At 38.8% G+C, this 24,855-nt stretch overlaps 1 protein-coding gene across 11 annotated transcripts in view; it reads left to right on the plus strand.

Annotated features, from left to right (window-relative positions):
- Positions 1 to 24,855, plus strand: part of LOC128744395 (uncharacterized) — a 77,235-nt gene that overhangs the window by 14,591 nt on the left and 37,789 nt on the right. For 7 of the 11 annotated variants that reach the window (XM_053841385.1, XM_053841379.1, XM_053841380.1 and 4 more), the window contains one exon: positions 17,539 to 17,834. In XM_053841385.1, coding sequence (XP_053697360.1) covers positions 17,811 to 17,834 — 24 coding nt within the window. In that variant the 5' untranslated portion in view covers positions 17,539 to 17,810. Of the gene's footprint in view, positions 1 to 8,320; positions 10,022 to 17,490; positions 17,835 to 24,855 lie in introns of those variants that run through there. The other 4 variants (XM_053841382.1, XM_053841383.1, XM_053841389.1 and 1 more) reach the window with 2 other exon arrangements.

Below are 24,855 nucleotides of genomic sequence, written 5' to 3' on the forward strand. Positions count from 1 at the left end.
CTAGTTTTCGTGTGGTTACAAGTTCAATACACTAATAATATTTATCTACAGTCAGAAAAACATGTTCTTTCACAAAAGCCTGTGACCAAAATGTCATTCATAGAAAAGTGCGTCCAACTTACAACACAAATTGTAAAAGATACTCCAATTTGAAGTTCAATTTTGGTGTATGGAAAGCAATTGTAAGCAATCTATTAAGCTAGTGTATGCGTTGGCGTTGTATCTTTCATTTCTAGAAAGATTCAGTTGGAGAAAATAAGGTTAAAGCGAGCTATTCAAATTGCTCCTGGGTAACTTACTTGAATGAGTAATAGTTAATATACAATTCTATGTAATTACGGTAGTAGTTTTTGATGTAATCAGAGCCGGCATTTAAGCCGGCAAACCCGTGCAGTGGAATGGAGCCTCGCGCTTCAGGAGGGCCGCGCGCTTGGTGATGACTAGAGGAAATTGTCAAAAATTTTAGTGGACAATCCCTGGCTGTATACAATACAATTAGTTATGCAAAAATATTTGCATGATTTTCATTGTTACCTCTCCTCTTTTGTATAAATATACTTTGTGTACTACTTTGTGTTTTTCTTGATATTGAAGGTGCTTTCGATAGCGCATCCTTCACTTCAAATTTTACAGCTCTCTTTCCAAATGGAACCACCTATAATGAGCTAAACTCAAGCTGAGAAATCACAGAATCATTGAGCGGTACATCGGTCAAGATTTGGATGGATTCACACATTCCTTCACAAGCTATCGCAGCTTGGTTAGGTGACTTACGCCGAGGATGTTGTACTTATCGTCAGAGGAGAGTTTAACACTACCATGTTATAATTTTAAGAGGGGCCTAATAGAAACCCCACAAAAGCAGTCCATTCACCAGGCGACGTAAACATACCGCTACTCTCCCTATGCTGATTGAACTCCTCGGAATAATTCTGGATAAAGCACTAAACTTGATTATGCTGTTAAGAAAGTTGTTAACTGGACACAGTCCCGCTTTTTATCATTAAAAGAATATCGGATGATACCGTCCCTTGCCGATTTTGTAACTCTGAACTTGAAAGTTCAGTGCAACTGCGTGGCTCTTGCTTTATCTAGACATAACTTCTTCGGAAGTTTCCTTCTTACACCATAACGATTATAGACAGCAAATTTCAACAAGTCATTGATTTTATCAGCCATGTAGTACCGAATTGAGGCACAAGATTACTACTATCTAGCTCAGCTTCATCGTAAATTCCAAAAACCGCGTAAAAAAACCGCGTAAAAAACAAAATTTCGCGTAAAAAAAAACTTTGTGGATTTTAACACTACGCGAAAAAATAGACGTTTTGAGCACATCCGCGTAAATTCCGAAAGCCGCGTAAAAAAACCGCCTAAATTCCGAAAACCGCGTAAAAATAGTCGCGTAAAAAAACCGCGTAAAAAGCGACTTCAGTGTACTAGGACTCTAATGTATTTTATTCAGGCGTAGCCGTTCGCGCTCCCATCCGCGAAGATTCTCATTCGCTAAACAAAACGCTTGCAGTGCAATCTAGCGTTTGTCGATCTAGCAGTCCACGTGCGTGTGAACAAACGTCAAAACGTTGGTAAAAAAAAGCACAGTGTTGGTTTAATTCTGATTTGGCACTGAAAGCACCGGACAAGAAGCCGAGAAACTTCGTAAGAAAAACCAACCGTCGGCTATGGACGGAAGTTTCAAGAGGAATAATTAGAAAAGTATGGTTTGGAAATGAACTAGGATGGCCTTGGAGTGCTATGAGAAGAGCTGCGGATCTCAGCATTTCAGCTAGAGTAGCAGAAAGCAACTGAGCCAGACTTACTATTGATTGATTGGCGAGGTTTCTGAAGAGACATCTGGAAATTTCATTGAGGTCCCCAAACCCGCCCTGTCCTACTCAATTAAAGGCGTTTGACCGATCCAGTGTTGACCGCAAAAGGAAAGTCTTGGTGCTACATTCCGTTTGTGAGAATAAACATTCGGTTTTTGTTCAATAAACTTCACAGCCAGCTGTTTGAGTACATGACATTTGCGGGGCTAGTACCTAGACGTACAATCTTATTGACTCTAGCAGCCTCTCTCCGTCGAGATTCAACCTGGCCTGTTAGACCAGCATCGTAAAAACTGTCACAATCTTTAACATTGCCGCTTTGGTAAATAATGCATACTCTATAACTGCGTCCATCTCAGCTGCTTAATAAAACGGCTTTAAAGCGACCGGAATATGCCCGATCAATCGACACATTTTTACAGACAAAGATATTGCAACTTCCATCATTCTGTACAGAGATCCTTACCGTAGTCATATCTCAGGAACAAAAAATAAAACTGTCGTGAAATTTTCACCTTAAAAAGACTAAAAACCGGTGAACGACACTCGGCAAGGGAACGCTGTTAAAGTTGATTGGATTTATAAAAAAACTATGGATTTCTTGTGTCTCTGATCTCATCAGAGTGCGGTTCAAAGCAATGGTGAAACGATCTATTGATGTAAATCATTTTGAACAGTTCGATACTTGTTAAACGAACAGAATACTAAAAAAAGTAGCCTTAATATAAGTTAATATAACTAAAAGTATCGTAAGTGTGCTACCGGGACAGACAATGACCTGCTATCCGGAGTATCATGCTGGTTCTCGAAGAGGGCAAAGCATTTAAACAGCAGTGGTTTGCGATTACGATGATTTAGTAAAAACGATCGATACGAAAGATTCGGCCATACTGCTACTTCTGGGTTTATTCATAGCCCCCCACTCGTAGAAAACTATGTCCGAAGCTGGCAACCCAGTTCAAATTTACCGGTTCTGCTATTAACCCAGAAAAATCATATTTGAATGAACGAGCCTAAACTGTGTTCTGTGGAGATCAACAGTCCGCAGTGGGCATTCCTCAAGGCTTGGTACTCGGACCTCTGCTTTTTTTTATTATCACATCGACGATTTGCCCTCCATGCTCGGATATTGCTCGCTACAGATTGTTCCCACGAACTGATTAGGACGATTGGTAAAGATTCAGCAAGAATCATAAGGTGTGCAGTCTCAGGGCCTTAGGGGCCCCCGCAGATTGTAGAAATAAAACGCTTTTTTCTATTTCCCTCAGGTAAACCAGCCAGGAGTGTAACCAGGAAGTCTCAGAAAAACCAGCTATTCGTCAACCAATCGAAGAGCAAAGCAATGTTTTTTGACGAGTAGTCATAGACACACTGATCAAACCAACCTTCAACTCCCTGTCACTGCGGACGTGTGAGATTATTGAGTGAATAGCGGGTGCCAAAACCCTTGGTATCATTTTCCAGACAGACATGAAACTTCGATCGCTATCTAATAGATCAATAAATGAATAATTTGATTCCAACTTTAAGCACTGTTAACGCTTGGTAAAACGATCCATTGTTGAAAACGCTATCCACAACCAATGATCGAATTGACCAGTTTAATGTTTCAACAAAGGGCAGAGTACTAAAGGAAGAGTCCCAGGATAATTTTTTTCACGACAATGATTTATCACAAACACTCAAATCGGTTCGCGACACGCTAGAAGCACTTGGTTAGCAAGATCTACAGCATGAAGCTTGTTTAGCAGCTAACTCTTTTAATAAATATCTTTTTATAATTCTAACCTAACCTTTGTGGGGGAGTTTTTGCAACATTAGTCAAAACTAACAAAATAACAACCGTGCGTAAAACTGTTTTTTCAGATAATATTTTTTTTTTGAACTGCTGAGAAAATATTGTGTTACTTTCGTTAAAAAAAATTGTTCTACGATGCTTGTTTCGAGAGTTATGAATTTTTAACCCCCCTCCCCCCCTGGGTGTTTTTTGGGACACATTTTGTGTCGAATCACGGCGGCTTACGTTTTCTTGGCCCTTTGTTCAGTTTGGGTTATTATATATTTACAGTTGTGTAAATGACAACACTATTTTTATTGGAAAGTCCACCAAGCTATGACGAAAGACAGAGTAATTAAGATCGATGGTGATTATTTTCCTTAACTTCCTTCTTCGTCAATTTCCAATGGCAATGTTTTATAGCGCAGCCATTCAGGATGTATTGTTCAATAAAATCTGATGACCCTCAAGTGATGATGATGGCCACCGACTTGTATTGTAAGTCAAAAGATTGTTTTCCTTATTGATGTTTTTTACACCCTATTCCCTATATACCTATAAGTAAATGTTATAGAATATTTTTAACTCGTGACTCTCGTTTTTTTTTTTTTGTTTTTGCAATTTGTTTAATTTTGCTGCGTTTGTTGTGGATGATTGGTAAGCACAATCACAAAAAAAAGTGCTTACAATTTTGCTCGTGACAAATGTTGTGACAATTCCGGAGAAATTTTGCTTTCGCTCGATGATTATCTGTCAGATATCTGATCGTAATGAAAACCAAGCTGATTGACTCCTTTTTTTTGTTTATGATTAGTTTTTATTTGTTCAATCAAAAATCATACCGAAACTGTTATGCTATCAGTTTTCCATGGATTTTCTGTCAAATTTCCGCAACGTCTTAAAATCCGTTTGCATTGTGTCCGGACCTTTACTGTCGCCGATAGGCGACAGCCAATAATACCTCCGAGCTGAATAGCTCGCTGATTTGAAGTTTCACTGACTAACTAATCTGCAAACGTCAGTTACCGTTTCGAACACTCTCCGTATTAGCCAGTTGAGCATGTTTTATTCAACCTATCCGACTAAGCTTTCGATTATTCCCCATAACATCTGCGTTGTGGGCATGTAAAAAAGGTAAAAAACGACGCGTCTGCATTCAAGGCACATTCATTCAATGAAAATCACTCCATCGATCGTAGGTAAGTGATCGGCGGGCGGTTTGGCCACCTGTGGCAACGCTCGGATATTATCCGATAAATCGGCTGCTCACTCCTCGACGATGGTGGGGGGTAAGCGGTTGGGTCTGTTAGCCCCTTTCTGTAAACACCTCGCTCGATCGAGCACTATAATAGGGTTTGCAAAATGATAGTAAAAGTGAATCTTTCGACCAGTTTAATTCAACTTTTTTTTGCGTCCCTTACGGGGACGGGGAATGCAAGTTAATGTTTTTTTTTTCGTTGAGCCTTAAACCGGTTAGTTAGTTGGCCACATGAGATGCGACTAGGCGACTATAGACAACACCGTCATAGACTGGTAGACGGTCCAGACTGCAGGCAAAAACCCAATCAACTGTTCAACTCTGGCCACATGGAAACCGAAACGCATGGCAGCAGCAAGCCATGGCCCGGCTGTCATTTGTGTTTTGAAGTCGTTAATTTAATTTCGCGACATTTCTGAGTTTTAACTACGGGAACTGGCAACAGAAAACTTCCGATCCGATGACATAACAGACGCATTTAATTCTGTTCCGACTACCAAAAGGCAACAACGCGCAACGCGGTTTCCTCCTCGCCACCACCGAGTTGGACGGCTGTCGTCCGTCGGCACGAGACTTCACTTTCCTTTTCCGAGCCTCACTCTCTGAGGGGGGTTGTGTTTTGATTCCATGCGGTGGAGGTGGGAGCAGCACGGCGTATGTTTTTGTTTGAATTGGATCACAAGTGCTTGCGACGGAGTGGCCGGGCTGATGGTGGGTGTAATTTGACAGCGCGCAGTGCGGGGAGATTCACGCGCCCACAGATTATGTATTGAGTATTTCGTGTGGGTTTTATGTTTTATATCTACCACCTCCGACATTTGCTGTTGCTTATTACCTTTCTTCACACTTCTTTCTTAATTTCGAATTAATCACACCTAATGAAGAAATCAGCCGTGAATTGAGTTGTTTGCGTTTTTTGTTTTTCATAGGTACTATTTGAATTCTTTTTTGTTTCTACTATTTTAATTGACTGTAACTAAAGATTGGACTAAACCCAAAACTTTTAAATTGGTTTAAATTGGCATTCAACGGAATTAATTCGACACAACCGATCATTTTAATTACTATCCGAATTATATTTCCTGCAGACAATTTACTTCCGTGTACTCGTAGAGTGACATCGGGTAAAGTTCAAAACAAAATTACTTTCCGTCGTGACATTAACTTGTTTACGATGGGAAAAGGTAACCATGGTAACCAACCCACGCGGACGCGGAATTGAGCCGTAAAATTGACTCTAAATGTTCGTGGGTACCAGACATTAACGTCGCAATCGCTGAGCGTTAAAATGTAAACTAATATTATCGATATTTACCGTAAAAATCGTTCCGCTGCTGCAGGTCAAAAGGACCGTTCGAAGTGAGATGAATAGTGCAATTTTATGTTTCACAATTGGTAATAAAACGGGCAAAAAACTAGGTACTACCTCTTAAGTGGTGGAGGGAGGGGAGGGGGAGGGGTACAACTAGTAAGCTCAGTAAAAAGGTACCTCTAAAACATAAACATAATCGACGGTAGTTGAAAGCTGTAAAAGTGCTTCAACGTTCAGTGGAACATGGTCTTGCATTCTAATCAAACGACGAACCGCAATTGAACGCATCAAAATGAAATAATTACAATTATAACAATGATTATAGCATAATAGTAGTTATGACAATCAGACAGTAATAACTATAATTGAATTTACAAAAGCTTTCAGCCTGGGCGAGCTGAGTTTCACTGGCAGAAATGATATTTACCATTTGTGAAAAACATCTGCTATTACTTTGTACTCAATGAAACCTCCCTTGAATGCACTTTTCATTCCTTTTATTGACCATGGAAAAAGTCAAGTTAATTTGCCTCGTTTATAGAATAAGTAAATATTACAAACCATATAAATAAAATTAACTTTTCCCTAGCAAAGTTATTATTTGAAATGCCAAAGCTATGAAACAAAGGTTTGCAGTTTTTTTTTTCAATCTTTATCACTTTACACTGACTGCGAAGTCTGGTGAATAAAAAACAGAAGGTCAAGTTTCGAAAACGGAATGTAGCTCCTAGGCTTTGCTTTGTTTTTACGTATACCGTTGTCAACACGCAAAACTAGCAATATCTGCTCGGCAGGAGTGGTAAACAGACGACTTTTTTTAGGTCGTCGACTAAAGAAAGTTAACAGAATTTAAAAATGAGAGGACCAAGCGCGCTGCCTTGTAGTACACCGAACGATATGTAAAATATTCTGCGTGGAAATGGAATGCGTGGAGTTGACTTTAACAAACGCTCTGCGGATGAACAAGTAGGAAGAAAAGACAATCAGTCAATCATGACGGAAATCCGATGTGAGTAAAGGCCAGAAGAAGGCAATTGAGATTGCTAGTTTGATCAAGTCTACAGATTTTCTCCGTCCCCGAACGGTCGAGGAGTCGGTGTAGATTACCGACAATGGCACGAATTTCCAGGGAGTAGAGAACAGAAATCGATGGCATGCATAGTAAATCCTGCCGAATCATTCGCCAATCTGAAATCTAAGTTGGTTTTCAACCGGAGGGAGTTGACGTTACGAAGAGGACGCCTAACAATCTGTCTAGCAGACAGAATCCATACGACGAGACGTTGTTGATGATTCTCGTAGAAGCCTAACTGCTTCATACTTTTGAGCTCTAATGGGGTGGCCTCGAAGACGATAACAAAAGACCATTAAACTGGGGCAACCGATAACTAATTGGGATTTATCCATGCAACTGATCGACCAGTTTTGGACCGTTCTCAGTGGTGTGAGGAGTTAAAGTAGGTGAAGCTAGAGAAGATCTACAGGTTATTGTGGACGAAGGAACTCGCAACTGCTGAATTTGAAGCCGAATTACGACCATTATTCCGGAAAGCAACGAAAGGGTGCGGACGGAAGCTTGGGTGCAAACATCTGCTGGCGGTGCTGGCTGTGGAAGCTGCTAGTAATGTGAAATCGGAAGTTCAGCGTTACGGGTCGAGCAGGATGTTGAGGGCGAAGTCAACGACGTGGCAATGCCTCGGTTGATTTAGCATCTCTGTGAATGGCAAGGGTAACAGACACTAACGTGCCCAGATATAAACAAAGGGTGGGCCTTGTTTTCCATCTTTTCTGTCACATTTATTCTGTGTTTGGCTTCTATTTTCCCTTTGCCCTTCGGGTTGCGTTTTTTATTTTCCGGGTTTCACTTTTCTCTCTCTCTCTCTCTTCAGTTTAAACCTTGTTCTTTGTTCTGTTTTTCCTGTTTTTATTTTGTTTTTTCTCTGTCACATTTTCCCATCCAATTTGATTGCATTATAGATCAAATTTTGCATCTAATTTGATCTGTTTTTCCCATTTTCCTCGTTTCTGCTACCCGTATTTTTTTCCTTTCCTTTCCTTCTCGTTTTCCATCGTTATTGTTTCTCGTTGTCCGACCTTCTCAAACAATTTTTTTTTAATCTTTTCCTACCCCACCTTTCCTCTATTTGTTTCATTTTCTCATTCGTTCATTCTTTTTCCTGTCTCTTTTTTCACCCTTTTCAGTCCTAATTATACTCTAGTTTAGTTCCTCTAGTTGGTTTTCATTTGTTCCGTTCTTGCTCCAATTATGTTCCGCTTTTCCTCCTATTCTATCACGTTCTGTTTCCATTTTAACCCGTGTGTCTTCCGTTTCCTCAAATTGCGTGCTCCCGTATTTACTCCTTGCCATTTCCTTCTTTTCTGTTTCGTTTTTTCTCCTCTTTTGTTCTGTTTTTTCCTACTCTGTCTAGCTGATCCTCATTTTATTTCTCGCTTTCCTCATTTTCTTGATTGCTTTTCTTCCGAATAATTTTTCTTTTCCGGTCTCCCCCGTTTTCTGCACAGTCTCCTCATGGTTTGCAACGTTTTTACTCTCTTTTTTCTCCCGTGTTCTTTCTGTCCACTTTTTCCTATTTTTTCGTTCCTTTTCTCCTTTAATATCCCGCGTTTTCTCCGTTTTCAGGCCTGTTTCTCCTCTTTTCCTGTCTCGTTTTATGTCAGTTTCTGTCCCGTTTCGGTTCCGATTTTCGTCTTTTTTCTTTTCATTTAATTTCGTCGCCTTTTGATTTCTTTTCATTTCTGTTCTGCGTTCGTTCTACGTCTGTATTTTTCTTTCGTTCGGCTATTCCATTCTTCCTCTTATTATGACCCGCCTTTCCTTCTTCTTTGTCACGTTCTGTTTTTCTTTTCCATTTTATCCCTTTTATCTTTTGTGTTAATTTTTTTTCTCCCCATTTTATTTCCTTTCCTTTTCATACTCCCTCTTGTTTGTAACCGTCGGCCTAGTCTCCGCCCAAGGTTTAGGAGACTGTCGCGCGCGGTAAAATGTATGATAAATGTCACGAAATAAAATGCCAAGAAAATAGTGGAAATACTCTGTTGCAAACAGCTTTCCCCGGCGACGTACGCAGCCACGCGTCAACGGTTTCCACCCACCCACCACCAGGGGGCGGAAAATGGAGTCGAGCTAGCGTGGATTGAGTATGTCAGGAAAACGATCAGCCAGAGAGAGAGAGAGAGAGAGTAGGGTTCTTGGCGCGAAGAAAGGTCATAGGTCGTTGGACAAAAGCTAATCAAAGCCATTACCTTGTCTGAAGCCAAACCGTCAACGTGCACAAGTTCAAACAGACAGACGAAATTAGACCAGACGTTTCAGTTTGTTAAAATACACAAATTAGAAGGAAGATAGGAGTGAAAGACAGAAATTACCGCAAGTTTGAAGGAGGAAAGGAAAGACGTGTATCACAAAGCAAACAACAGGTATGGCTATTCAGAAATCTTCTACCATAGTCCCGACCTTGACCGTCTTGAGCCGGATGCTAAAAACCCCCCTCGCACTTAGGACCCTGTGCTTACCCTGTTTTTACCCCGATTACCTGACGTTACCAACGTGACTCGGAACGAGACCTGGGTTGTACCGAATTTGGTCCTCACGTCCGCCGCTGCCATCACGATCATCAACCCCGAAGCTGAAAGAGCGTCCCTGCCATCGACGCCATCGCAGTAACGTCGCGTCGTCGCCATCGCACTTGACAGAAGCCCTGAGTGAGCCCGCAGTCCCGGAACGCCGGAGGTTAGCCGTCGAACCCCGTTCCAACGTCGCCGACCTGACCGCATGTGGATCCCGGTCAGCATCGCCACCGGAAGTGAAACCCCAAAGCCAAAAGGTAGGAGTTACCGAAGAAAAAGTCGTGAATAAACGGGAATAGGTAGAACAGAAGGTTTTCTAGTGTTTTCTTGACAGTAAGTCGCGAACGTTTGCCATCCCTGAGGCTTGATTTAGGGGGTCTCGTAAATGCTGAGTAGTTAAGACCCCGTCAGTTACATGTTTTTCCACTCTGCTTTCTCATTTTCTATCCCGTTTCCTTCTTTTCTTTTTTGTGTCATTTTTTTCTTCTTTATGTGTCGTTTCTCCTCCCATTCTGTCACATATTTATACGAAAACTTTTTCCAAATTCAATTCTACTCGATATAAAGCAACATCGGTTCAAAGGAACTTCGATATAGCGTAACACGATATAAGATAACTTTTACCTTGATATAACGTAATTTTGTTAAATTAAAAAAACAACTGTATTAACTGTCATTAAGGTGTGACCTCGTATCCAGATTTCCACGAGCGGTAATGGCGGCTGGTGAGTCTGAAGGGTAAAGCTCTGACAGCTACTTTCTGAAGGGTACAGTTCGGTTTAGACATTCAATGCAGGGGCGGCTACTGCGGGTACTATGGAAGCCACTACAGTTGTTTGCTGGTTAAGTAGAAAAATGTAAACATTCAGGCTTGGCATACACTTTTCGCTTCGATTTTGCTCTTTTTATTAGGCCATTACAAATATTTTATAAAGTTTTTGTCCTTCCGATGTTCGGCCACTGAAGGGGGGGGGGGCGAAAAAAAAACAAAGTGAATTTTTTAATCGAGCAAAAAAAACATGCATTTTAAGAATTTTTATTTAAGCTTTAAACGTGAAAACCGAATCTATTCTTGCTTATAATATATACGTTATTATTTTCTATGCAAAAATATACGAAAAACCTGATTTAATCCACCTAGTGGTGAAAGGAACCTTTGTTATACGATCTTACTTGCTATTTGAGATAGAAATCGACACGTGTGGTTGACATGAAATTTTTGGAAATTGAATAAGTTTACAAAATTTGAACCAAATAGAAACACTTATAAATTTTGATAGTTCCTTTTCTCATGAAATTGCTGAGTAAGTTGCTACTAATGAGGGTAAGTCCAAGTAAAAGTAAGTTGTAAGATGAAATATTATTCTTTATCATATGCATTGCGTAGTAAAGGTCTAGTTTATAAGTTTTTGAACTATGCATAATTTCCTGTAATGCCATTCTATTTGGTTCACAACAATAAAGTTTTCTTGAATAAATTTCATCAATTTTTATTAACTTTCGGTTACTCACGCTGTTGTATTTTGTACAACATGTGTAGATTTTTGAATGCCATATTGTTATAAAGTTACAAATCGTATATTACGTATATACTAACGTATATTCTTCAGTAAACTTGTTATGAGCAAAATGTCAGAATTATTCAATGCATTAATACTTTAAATTGTTAGGAAACAAGATTAGCATAAATCGACATCACAGAAACGAAGCAAGTAGCATGTGAAGTGTACCGCAATTGACCCCAACTGGAATTTTCTCTCGTTTCTTCATATGGAAAAATGGTGTTTGTATGCAGCAAAACTACCAGCAAACGTAAAATGTTTAAGATGTATCCGTCTGTTGGCAATCGAGTAATTCGGGCTCAAAATCAGGTTATTTTTTACAATTAAAGTTCTACAGTTCCTAAACAAGCAAACATAGAGGTATACTAAATTCAACAAAGTTGCGTATTTTTATTATTTGTACAACTTTGTAATACATGGAAAAGTCATACAACAATTACAAGAAGAGTTAGAATAGAAAAACTGATTTTACAAATTCATATACAATAAATAAGATTTTTCTACCTTCACTGAAGAGATAGAAGGTTACTGTTTTCAGCAAAATTTCTTGTAATAATATGCTCTAAAAGTTTGCAGAACACATCAATGTGTTGTATTGAAACTGAAGGAAAATAATTTTTTTATTTCACTTTTAGGGGGATTAATCAAAATTCAAATTCCACCAGACGATAGAGCTTTCAATTTTAAGAAACTCTTCCAAAGGTTCGATAAACTTAAAACCAAGTTTTCCTACTCAAAACTCCAGTGCGCACGTTTTCTTTGGTTTTGGGCTATTGTGCGCGCAAGTAACCGTGTTATAAAAGTTGGCGCGAGTGTTCGAGGGTTAATATCTTTTGACCAGTTAAACCAATTCTTATGTAATTTTGCATATGTATTCGTAGTGTGAAAACCTCTCGTTTAATATTAAAATAATTGAAATTAGATAAATTATCTTGGTTAAAATCATTATAAATTATTGTCAATTTTGGTGTGGTGCATTCGATTGCTCATAACTTTCAAATTAAACGTCCAATCAGAAAACCATTCAATAGTGATCTATCCGGCTATATTACCTGCCAAACGAAACTAACAGCGTGTAAATCGGTTTGGCCATCTCTGAGAAACAGGCGTTCATTTGTACCTAGTCAAAACAAGTTTTTCAAGGCTAACTTTTAAATTGCTTGTCCGTTTTCAATAAAACTTAGCAAAATGTTTAGTAATAGTAAGAGCTTTCGTTTGGTACTAATATCGTTAAAATTGGTTGCGTGGTTCCGGAGAAAACCGTGTCACGTAGTTTTTACATTTTTGCTTATAACTTTCAAACGAAAAGTCAGACTACGAAACCATTTAATAGTGATATACTAGGCAATAATACCTTTCAAACAAAAGTAATAGCGGTCGAATCGGTTCAGCCATCGCCGAGTAACAGGCAATAGAAAATTCGGAGCGAACACACATACACACATACACACATACATACACACACACACACAGACATTGCTCAGTTCGTCGAACCCTATCGATTGGTACATGTGACTCGGCCCTCCGGGCCTTGGATCAATTTCGTGTTTTTCGACCAATTTCTAAACCTTTGTTATATAGTATAACAAAGGTAAAAAGACAAAAACGAAGGAAAATTTTTTTGGACGATTTTCGGAAATTCCATTGTTCGAATTTCCATTTCTGTTTCGTGCTAGAAGCGTTAATTCAACTCGGAGACTCATTTTTCGAGTTTTTCAGACTGTAGAGCCCACAGACAATTGATTTTATAAAAAGAAATTTGACTCATATCCTACAAATTATTTTTTTGCCCCCCGATTTTTCAAGCCAATTTCCAAAGGGGGGGGGGGGGGGGGGGGGTGACAAAAACTTTAAATATGATTTGCAATGGCCTAATAAGAAAAGAAAAACTACATATGATATGATTTTAAAATGAAAACATATTCATTATGTTTTACCTGCACTTTTTCATATAGTTTATCGAGGAGTTGGGGACACACAACATTTCGCTTCAAAATTGTATAACAAAATGGCTGTTTTGCATTTAATGCACTATACCACAAATAGTAACTATAAAAAGCATTGTCAGCATTTCGTTCTTACTATTTATTTAGTACTAACTATATACAATATCGTACCTGAATGGTTTAACATCCACTACTTCGAATGGTAGCAAATAATATGAAACTATATCACGAACAATCACTATTGGTCATATAGTACATTTATAATACTTACCGTGTTACCAATAGTTTTTGATTATGCGGGATGGTACGTTTCTGCTCAGCTGACTCCAGAATCGAACTTGAATCGACAACTCCATCAGCTTCCATGGTGAAATAACCACGAAGTTGTTCGTTTAGTTATTGATTTCGATCGGAAACCGTTCCTAGTTGAAACCCAAGAATTGCGGATTGAGATGATATCCGTGAATGCTCCATCCTAGCCGATATTTCGCACTAACCGGATGGGTTTGTCCTCTTTTGCGCAACTTTAGCTCAAACTCCAGTTATCTAGACCGATGAGTAATTTTGGTTCAATCAAATCATTGCTGTCGATGTCTAGTGAAAGGTCGCGCAGATCGGGAAAATAATTCGCTTGGTTATGGTACTTCAGGCTTTGAATTTAATTAAATCATGTCCGTATGCTAAAGCTAGTGATATTCCAAGTAAAGCACCTGGGAAGTTCGCCGTTGGAGAATGACGATGTCTACTTGGCCTTAAAAGCTGCTTTTGATCGAATTGATCATGCAATATTATGACGTAAGCTTTCACGACCTGGTGTTTCTCAAAAATTAATACAGTCCGCGGACGCAGCAACAAAATTTCAAAATTTCGGATTTCCATTAATAGCACTTTTGCACATTAAATTTAATAGAGAAGACGGGATGTGTGATCCAGTCTGGGTCCACCCGTAAAATTTATATTGGGGTTGAAATCAAACTTAGAATTAAATTTTAAAACAGATTATCATTTGGATTTGAATTCGGACTTGACGTTTTGTTTAAAATTGGATCAAAATTGAACTAAAAATTGGACCACAAGTTGCAATTTGACTTTGAATCGAACATAAATTGGAATTAAATTAGATTAGTTGTTGAGTTCATATTGAGTTTGAAATTGGACTGGACATCGGATATAAAATTGGATGTGAAATTAGACTTTAAATCGGAGCCGAAATTACAATTAAATTCGACTTGGGATTAGCTTTAAAATGGGGTATTATATTGGACCATAATTGAACTTCAAATTATACTTAAAATTGGGCTTGGAATGGATCATTTTAGGTAGCTTCTGCTCATGCTTACCGCTAGATGGACACTAAAGCCACACGTGGCATATTTAGAGTAAACTTTAAGGCTGGTACAGATTACACGTCATAATTTCTTGCCGTTCCGTTTTTTGAGTGAACCAATCAGATTGAAATGTAGTTTGACAGTCGATTACAGACGTTCGTCGAGTGTGTTTGACAGAACATGACTATGCTGAAACCATCTGTAGGATTTTTCAGCTTTTTCAATGATCCATTGCTGCTTCAAATCTGGTCTTGGAACTGGATTTCAACTCGGAGTTGCAATTGGATTTAAATTGGACATGAATTTCGAGTTGAAATCGGACATTATATTGGACTCAAAAATTGTTTCAAGTTCAATTCAAGTGAATTGAACTTGAAACAGGAGGTGAAATCGGAATTAAATTAGGTTCGGAACTAGACGTAAAATGGATTATTGGACTAGAAATCGAACTCAATTTGGACTTTAAAACTTAACTTAAATTTCAATTTAAAATTAGGCTTGCAATTGAATATGCAATTGGATCACAATAGGACTTAAAAATGCACTTGAAATTCGGCTTGAAATCGATGGTGAAATAAAAATTTGAATAAACTAGAAATTTGCTTCAAAATGGGACATTAAAATTAGACCTCAATTGAATTTCAAATTGCAGTTGAAATTAGAATTGGACCCGAAATTGAAGATGAAATTGAAACTAAATTAGACTAAATTGCACTAAAGCCATCGCACGAAACAGCTATCTTCTATAATTATTCAATTTCATGTAGTCCATGTTTTGTCAGATGAACCAATAAAATAAAATAAAAAAAATAAAATCTAAGATCCTTTTAAGGACAAATTTTGATACCGTCATCCGGGGATGGCGGTAATTGATTGGCCATTAGGTAACAATATCACAATTTTCAAAGGATACTGCATTCCTCTAGAAACAAAAAAAGAAATATTTACAGAAACTTTCATCAAGTCTATTTATTAAAGGTTCCGTACACAAGTTATTAAAATTGGATTTTTTGCTTTAAAAATATTCTGGCAAATGAACCGCATGCGGCAGAATGTTTCAGTCAAGGGTTTACAGCTGTTCGAAAACCGATTTGGATTTGAATGTGTAGAAGCATTGTCATGAAGAGAAACTATTCCGGTTTGCTTTTTTTTAGTATTCAGTTCGTTTTTCAAGCATCCAACGACACGAGTCGATCATTTGTTGCTAGTAGCCTTAGTCATTTGCGTCCATTACGGCTACATTTTGCAACGATTTTGTATTAAGTCTAAAGTTCAAACTAATAAGCTTATAGCTTTCAGACTCTTAAAACTATTTCATACGTTATTTAAAATCGATTTCGCAACCAACCACACTTCTGTCTAATAGATTTACAAACAATCATTCATCAATCTAAACATAAACTAAAGTTTCGAAAAATATAACAACATAAGTGATCTGTTCTTTTGATTTTGACACAACATTTTGGAAATCCAAAAAAATTGCCATTTCTTCTGCACAGTCACCTTAAAACCCACGTGGTAACTTTCAGCGATTTTTCCTTTCCTCATTGTTACAACTGTCAGCTGTCATATGCATAGCAGCAGTTTACTAATGTGATCATAGTAAACGTTGGCTGTGCTTTTCACTTTTTTGTGTAAGATTTACTGTCCAAGCTGAGGGTTCAAGGGACTGACAATCAGAGTGCAATAACTGATGTTTGTTTTATGAAATTTAACCTTTCAACAATTAAAGAAGAAAAATCACGTAATTTCAAAATACTAATTCAGCAAAATTTTTGTGATTCCGTGGCTTAGCTGGTTGCTTATGTAATATTCACCAGTTAAAATGTCATTTCGCTGAAATAAAACATATAAATAAATAAGCTTAACCAGCCCGATAAAACAGTATTGCCTTTTGGCACCTGACGTTGCTTGCTTGCCTGTACGCTTCAGATGATATCGCGACCGCTTTCACACAAATTGTTTACCCAGCCGGGCGCTGCTGCTGGTAATGACAAAACAGCTTCCATCGAAAGCAATTACATCGACTGTCTCTCAAACGTAACATCTCGCGCGCGCGGAGAAGTGGAGTAACATATTGTTTACCCCACTCGCGTCAGGACCATGTCTGGCTGGCTGACTCAACCGACCATCTCGTCCCGCGGTGTCAATCGGAAGAAAGAAAGCCGCGTAAACAGCGCCAATTACGACACGATCGCAATCGGTAACCAAGTGCTTGCACGTCGCAACGACATCATTATCATCAGCGCCTTGAAATGAACGATCGACTAAACGATTACCCGCGTCGCATGTAAAAGTGAAACTGCACGATCGTTCGATCGTTCGTCTCGCAGCGATGCGAACTAATTTTTCTCCCCCGCTTCGGGGGCGCGACATGATTTGCAACGAGAAAAGCTAACACTCCATGAAAAAAACCCACAAAGGCAAACAGGCAGCCTATTGTTGAGGACCAATTTATGATCAATTTCGAAACAGTAATATTCAAGCATTTTTTTTGGTAGCAATCATATTTCACGGTTTATTTGAAGTTAAAAATAGTCAATTTACAGTGCTTCATTAAAATTCATTCCGGCTTGCAAACCGAAGTCACGCCATCCGATCCGTGGCAAAACCAACCGACTGTTCCTTTTTTTCCAAATCGTACCAAATTCCGCTCATTTGTAATTCATTCATGCACCTGTGCTTCTATCGCCACTCATTCGGGCTTTCCACGCCACCAGTCCCACGTTCGAGCGGCATTTTTCGCGTAAAATGCCTTCCCTCGTATCACGCTATTCACCACGCTGCTGCTAGTAGAAATCTTTTTTTATATCTTTGGGTGCATGGCTTCGCTTTGAAATTGAAAACTAAAAATTGCATTCCGTATCCAACAACCTAATCAGTGGAAAAGATATGTTTTCCCCTTTCCGCTTTGCTTCTTTCCGGGATTCATTCACAGACTGAGAGCGCACAAGATGAGTATTGATCCGCGGCCAAACTATCGCCGCATGTCCCACTGAGGGAGGGTGAGTGACGACAACACGTACGTTAACCACACCAACCACCAGGACGGAACGGAACCAGTGGTCGACAGACAACCAAAAACAGCACACGCAAGAAACCTCCGACGTCCAGTGTTAAGCACCAGAACCAACCGGAAAACAGGTTGCAGCCAGGAATCGGTTCATCCCAGAGCGCACGCTGAGCGGTCGTTCAACATCCGATGCAACGATGGCAACATGCGTGAAATTTACGGTAAGTTTTCAAATTCATTAAACCCAATTTGATGAAATTATCAATCAGTGAAAAAAGAAATTGAGAATATTAGGTTACTTACGACATTGCACAAATTCACCGAAAAACGAAACTAGAGAAATGTGCTATGATATAACTCAAATCGCCGAAAGTGAGTTAACCTACTTTCGGCGGAAACTTCAAGTTCATAATTCAGCGAGTGCCCACGGTCTAACATTACCTAACCGTTAGCTTATCGAATGTCGAACAGATCAAACAATTCGACGACAAAATCAAAATCGCTACACCGCGCCGGACCCATCCGACGACCGTCCGAGTGTTCGACCGAATATTTGTTGAAGACCTTTCACTGGCCACCGACGACCGATTACGACACGGAACGAAATTGTAAATTACTATTATACCACCACGATCGCCACCAGTGCAGCGGGCGAACCGAAATCGTCGCCATCCGCTCGATCTCACTCTCGCCTCGTTGCGTTGGTACGGCACCCGGCAACGAAATATGTCGGTACCTATAGTGCTGCCCGCCCGGCTAACACACTGAACCAGTGCCGGCCGGGCCGGGCCGGGCCGGTCAGTGCCTCCTTCAACGCGTAAGGCCACAAGTGGTCAATGTGTTCAGCTTTTCTACATGCTTTCAATTTACTCGGTAAATTCGATCATGCTTTTATACATCATTAAAGATCGGCTCAAATTAAATAATAATTTTCAAAATTATTTTAATAATTCCATTTTACTTGTGAAGCTTTCAATTGCTATCGTGACCAATTCGTTAACATCATCGTTAACAATTCTGAGAGTATCGTTTACGCCTAAGAATTTATGCTGTGGTCAGAATCAATAATCGTAGTTACCAAGTTTACGGTAGCTTCGGTGTGTTGCTTAGCAACATATATCTAACATAACCTACATTATCTAATAGTATTCTATGCCCCAATTACATTCCAAACGCATCGGGAGCTTCAAAAGGAACGCCAAAAACATTTAACGGGAAATTAGCAGTCATTAACTTTTCGTCGGAGAGCCCAATTTCGGAAGCAGTTTTTGGCCCAAAAGCGAGGTTCTGTTTATAAAAATCTAAATACTGCATTCTTCTTGCCAATCTGAACACAGTGAATATATTCTCATGAACAAAATTTTTGTTTCAAACAAAAAAACTACTTTTGAAATTGGCCGAATCGATGACGACTAATTTCACCTTAAAGACCTTAAAGTGTCAAACGCCAAAAACGCCATCAAGCCATTTCTAAGTGATTGCGTGCATTTGAAATGATTCAAAGCGAAGGAATTTGCCTTGCGATTTGAAGCTAGAGTACTGAATTGAGAGACTGACCATCCCAAGTAACAATTAGGGTTTTATTATACTTTTATGATGACATTTAAGATCAAAATTGACCATGAAAACCGCCATAAGAGTACAATAAAACTCACATTGTTGCTTGGGATGGCAACTCAGTAGCTCGCGAGAACTTATCATCATTAAACCAGCGACACAAGTTTCACGTAATCAGTGAGTGTCGTTGGTTTAATGATGCGAGTTTTTGAGTGACATGGCCAGTCTCTCAATTCAGAACTCTATTTGAATCCAAGCAACGTTGTTTTGTTCTCTGAAAAAAGTGCTCCAGCACCAAAAAGGAAATGCGTTCTTCATCGCCTTGTGACGGATGACGGTCACAATACGCCCTGGAACATGAAAAGTGGATTCCACAGTATGAAAACGCTCGGCGCCACCTTGTGGAACCCGTTGAAACCTACTTGGAAACACTCACTCAAATTTTCCAGATATTTTGCTACGCGGTTATTATTTGTTCCGCTCGATGGCACATAACCTGGCTGACCAGTGGTTCAGCTCGTATGAAGAGAAATCGTAGTACGGCGAATCTATTTCACTCTATTATTTTACTTATCGGAAAAATATCAGCCGAGCAGACTAAAAACTCCAGGTTTCCGGAATACTTCATTAGTATCTTTCTAAATTAAGTTTCATAGAGGAAACGATACACGTTCTAATCTTGAGCACCATATTAGTAAATTAGATTTGAAATTAGACATCCAGTATTATCAAAATATTAGAATTTACATACAAATTTGAACTTGAACCCAAAATTTGAATTTAGATTGGACTCGAAATTGAACTTGAATTTACGCCTTAAATTGACATTAAATTGGACATGAAATAGTACCTACATAAAATCAGACTTCAAACTAAAGTTGAAAATAAACTTTAAATTGGACTTGAAAATAAGTCTTAAAACTGAGCTCGACATTGGAATTACCCTAACTTGACATTGGACTGACTATGACTTGAAATTGGGCTTTAAATTAAACCTGTCAAATGCAAAGTCCAGGTGCGGCATTCCGATTTCGATAGTAAGCCTTCCATTTTTATCGAGATTCGAACATGCGATGCCTGGTTTGTTAGATCAGTGTCGTTCCTCGAGGCCAACTGAGAGGCTAATTTAAACCTCATTGCTTTAAATTGCTCTCAAAATAATCCACACGTCCTTTCCACGTGAAAAATCACGTACATTTCTCTACAGGGAGTTAGGTGACTTTCAGCTGATTGTTATTGGAAAAAATAATAACATCTATCTGATTTTCACGTTAACGCATTAGTATGCGTGCGAACTTCCTGAAAATCACGTAAATAGTACAGGAAAAGCTGGATGGAAAATATTCACATAACTTTTCCTATGATCTCGACGTGAAATTTATTTTGAGTGTGTATTTATATTTAAAACTAGCTGATTGCCGATCTCACTCGGGGTCCCTTTGTCATTCTGTCACTTGAACATCTGTTTTTGTAACGAAAACTCTCAAAATGCAAGAAACAAAACCTTTTTACCTTTGTTATACTATAACAAAGGTTTAAAAATTGGTCGAAAAACACGAAATTGATCCGAGGACCGGAGGGCCAAGTCACATATACCAATCGATAGGGTTCGATGATTTGAGCAATGTCTGTGTGTGTGTGTGTGTGTGTGTGTGTGTGTATGTATGTAATGATTTTTTCTATCGCCTGTTTCTCAGAGATGGCTGAACCGAATCGTTCGCTATTACTCTTGTTTGAAAGGTATTATTGCCTAGTAGATCACTATTGAGTTGTTTCGTGATACGACGTTTCGTTTAAAAGTTATAAGCAAAAATGTGAAAACTACGTGACACGGGTTTCTCCGGAACTACATGACCGATTTCAACGAACTTAGTATCAAATGAAAGCTCTTGTTAAAACTAAATTGCTCGGAAATTTTTTATTGAAAATAAACAATTAATTTAAAAGTTATGCTTAAAAAACTTGTTTTGACAAGGTAATAATTATCGCCTGTTTCTCATAGATGGCCAAACCGATTTACGCGCTATTAGTTTCATTTGGCAGGTAATATAGCCGGATAGATCACTATTGAATGGTTTTCTGATTGGACGTTTAATTTGAAAGTTATGAGCAATCGAATACACCACACCAAAATTAACAATAATTTATAATGATTTTAACCAAGATAATTTACCTAATTTCAATTTTTTTAATATCAAACGAGAGGTTTTCACACTACGAATATATATGCAAAATTACATAAGAATTGGTTTTACCGGTCAAAAGATATTAACCCTCGAATACACGCGCCAAATTTTATAACACGGTTACTTGCGCGCACTAGAGTTTTGACTAGGAAAACTTGGTTTTAAGTTTATCGAACCTTTGGAAGAGTTTCTTAAAATTGAAAGCTCTATCGTCTGGTAGAATTTGAATTTTGATTAATCCCCCCAAAAGAGAAATAAAACAATTATTTTCCTTCAGTTTCAATACAACACATTGATGTGTTCTGCAAAGTTATAGAGCATATTATTACAAGAAATTTTGCCGAATACAATAACCTTCTATCTCTGCAGCGTAGACAGAAAAATCTTATTTATTGTATATGAATTTGTAAAATCAATTTTGTAATTGTTGTATGACTTTTTCATGTAGTACAAAATTGTACAAATAGTAAAATTATAAGATAAGAATAAGATTATAAAAAATACCCTGACTCCGAATTACTCGACTACAAGCAGACGATTACATTGTAAACATTTTACATTTGCTGATAGTTTCGCTGCATACAGACACCATTTTTCCATATGAACAAACAAGAGAAAATTCCAGTTAGGGCCAAATTCTGGTACACCTCACATACTGATTGCTTCGTTTCTGTGATGGCGGTTTATGCTGATCTATTTTCCCAACAATTTAAATTATTAATGCATTGAATAATTATGACATTTTGCTCATAATAAGTTTATTGAAAAATATACGTTAGGTAAACAACGATTTGTAACCTTATAACAATATGAGATTGGAAAACCTACACGTCTTGTACAAAATACAACAGCGTGAGTAACCGCAGGTTAATAAAAATTGATGAAAATTATTCAAGAAATCTCTATTGATTTCTATGGCATTACATTCTCTCTATAGAATGGCATTACAGGAAATTATGTATAGTTCAAAAACCAATAAACTAGACCTTTACTAGGCAATGTATATGTTAAACAATAGGATTTCCTCTTACAACTTTCTTTTATTTGCACTTACTCAGATTAATAACAACTTACTTATCCTTACTTAGCAATTTCATGAAAAAACGATCTATCAAAATTTAAAAGTGTTCCTATTTTGTTCAAATTTTGTAAACTTATTCAATTTTCAAAAATTTTATGTAAACCAACGCACTAGGCAACGTTAAACAATAAATGAATTATAACAAAGGTTCCTTTCAGCACTAGGTGGATTAAATCGGGTTTTTTTATTTGAATGTGATACATACTCTCTTTATCAGTTTCTCTTACGTTGTCCCCCAACCACTTATAAATCTGTCTTTTTCTCGCCAAAGCCTTTTTTACGTTTTTGAACCTCTCCCTTTTTACTGGCCGCCCTATTGCCCCTTTCAGAAATCCAGCAACTTAAACAACTGCTATCGTTCCAAATGCAAGAGAAGTGCACTCCTTTACCCATTTGAACCTTTCTCTCCCCTTATAAGAAACTGTCTCCCTCTTTTGTCAACCCCCGGTGCAGATTCTTTTATGCCAAAAACATGTGTTTGACAAACGACGTTTGATGAAGAACAGTCCAGAAGTTCCGGAGCTATGGCGGAACATACATTCATACTCACGTTCCTCGTCCCCCTGCATGTTGGGTCCTTCCCAGTCAGCTCCCTCTTTTGACACGTAGCTAATTATGCATCGGATTGTTCAATGAAAATCGCTATAATGGAAACGAAACAAAGGATTATTTACCATATATTCCTCCTCGGTGGAATCCCCCTCTTTTCTCAAAGTCAATTGCACAACTGCAATCGGTTTAAATGCACAAGAAACGCAGCCCCTTTTACTTACTTAGATCTCTCCCCTCCTTGTTAGGGATTCCCCCTTTTATCAATCTCCCAGTGCTAATTCCCTAATGTCTAGGAACTTGTGTGCCAAGTTTGATGAAGAACCGTCCCGGTGTCTCGTAGTGTATGGCCTACCCCCCCCCCCCCCCTTTTATGAACCCCCACCCCCTGCTCTTCTTGTCAACCGTTCCGTGCTGATTCCCTTCTGTCAAGGAAAATGTATACCAAGTTTGATGAAGAACCGTCCAGGCATTTCGGAGTTAGGAAATTCTTCCCCCCCCCCCTTCCTGTTACGACCCCCCCCCCTTTTATCAACCTTGCAGTGCTGATTCTCTTATATCAAGGAGTATGTGTGCCAAGTTTGGTAGAGATCGGTCAAGGCGTTCTGGAGTTATTATCGCGGAACAGACAAACATTCTCACGCCTACTTTTATATATATAGATTGGTATACATGTTTCGGAAGAACCGGGGCACAGATTTGAAATTGAATTTAAAATTTAACTGGAAATTGAAATAGAACTTACTTACTTACGTGGTTTGCATAACGTAATTCCTCCTAAGTAAGGCTCCTTACTTAGTTGGCTTGCCATCCTAGCTAAGACAAAGCCTATTGAACAAAGTTTCTCCAATGAACTTGGTTGTGGGCTACCGCACTTCAATTTCTTGGATACCGCGTACTCTCCACCAGATCTCGTTCCTCCTGGTCTTGGTCTTCTTGTTCCTACCGGATTTGGGGCAAACACCATCTTTGCAGGGTAGTTGTCCGGTATACTTGCAACATGCCCTGCCCATCGTATCCGTCCAGCTTTAGCCACCTTTTGGATACTGGGTTCGCCTTACTTTCACTTTTAAATTCTCGCTTCTTACTTCTTACTTCTTACTTCTTACTTCTTACTTCTTACTTCTTACTTCTTACTTCTTACTTCTTACTTCTTACTTCTTACTTCTTACTTCTTACTTCTTACTTCTTACTTCTTACTTCTTACTTCTTACTTCTTACTTCTTACTCCTTACTTCTTACTTCTTACTTCTTACTTCTTACTTCTTACTTTTACTTCTTACTTCTTACTTCTTACTTCTTACTTCTTGCTCCTTACTTCTTACTTCCTAATTCTTATTTATTTCTTATTTTTTATTTTATTTTCTTCTTACATTTTCCTTCTCACGTATCCCTCCCTTTACTTTACTTACCTTTACTTTATTTTAGCAGCCGAGAGCCGGGGTGGCTCTTGCCGTATCAATAATTTCTCTCCATTGTACTCGGTGGGCTACCCGTCGCCAATTCGTTGCGCATCTCGACACACGCAAGTCGGTTTCAACCTGGTCGAGCCATCTACCACGTTGGGCGCCTCTATTCCTGGTGCCGGTGAGTTTCTTGAAGAGAACAGATTTCACTGCACAGTCTTCTGGCATTTTTGCGACGTGGTCGGCCCACCGTAATCTCCCAACTTCCAACCCAGGTGTACGATGGGAATCTCTCCAAGCAGTACCTGTAGCTCGTGATTCACATTCACACGCCTCCGCCACTCTCCGCTTTCCGTTTGTACTCCACCAAAAATAATCCTCAACTCCTTTCGTTCAAATATGCCTACAGCGCCATCCTCCGTAAGCAAAGTTACTGCCTCAAGTCCGTAGAGGACTACCGGTC

Source organism: Sabethes cyaneus, chromosome 3 (assembly GCF_943734655.1).
Source record: "Sabethes cyaneus chromosome 3, idSabCyanKW18_F2, whole genome shotgun sequence".
NCBI lineage: Eukaryota > Metazoa > Arthropoda > Insecta > Diptera > Culicidae > Sabethes > Sabethes cyaneus.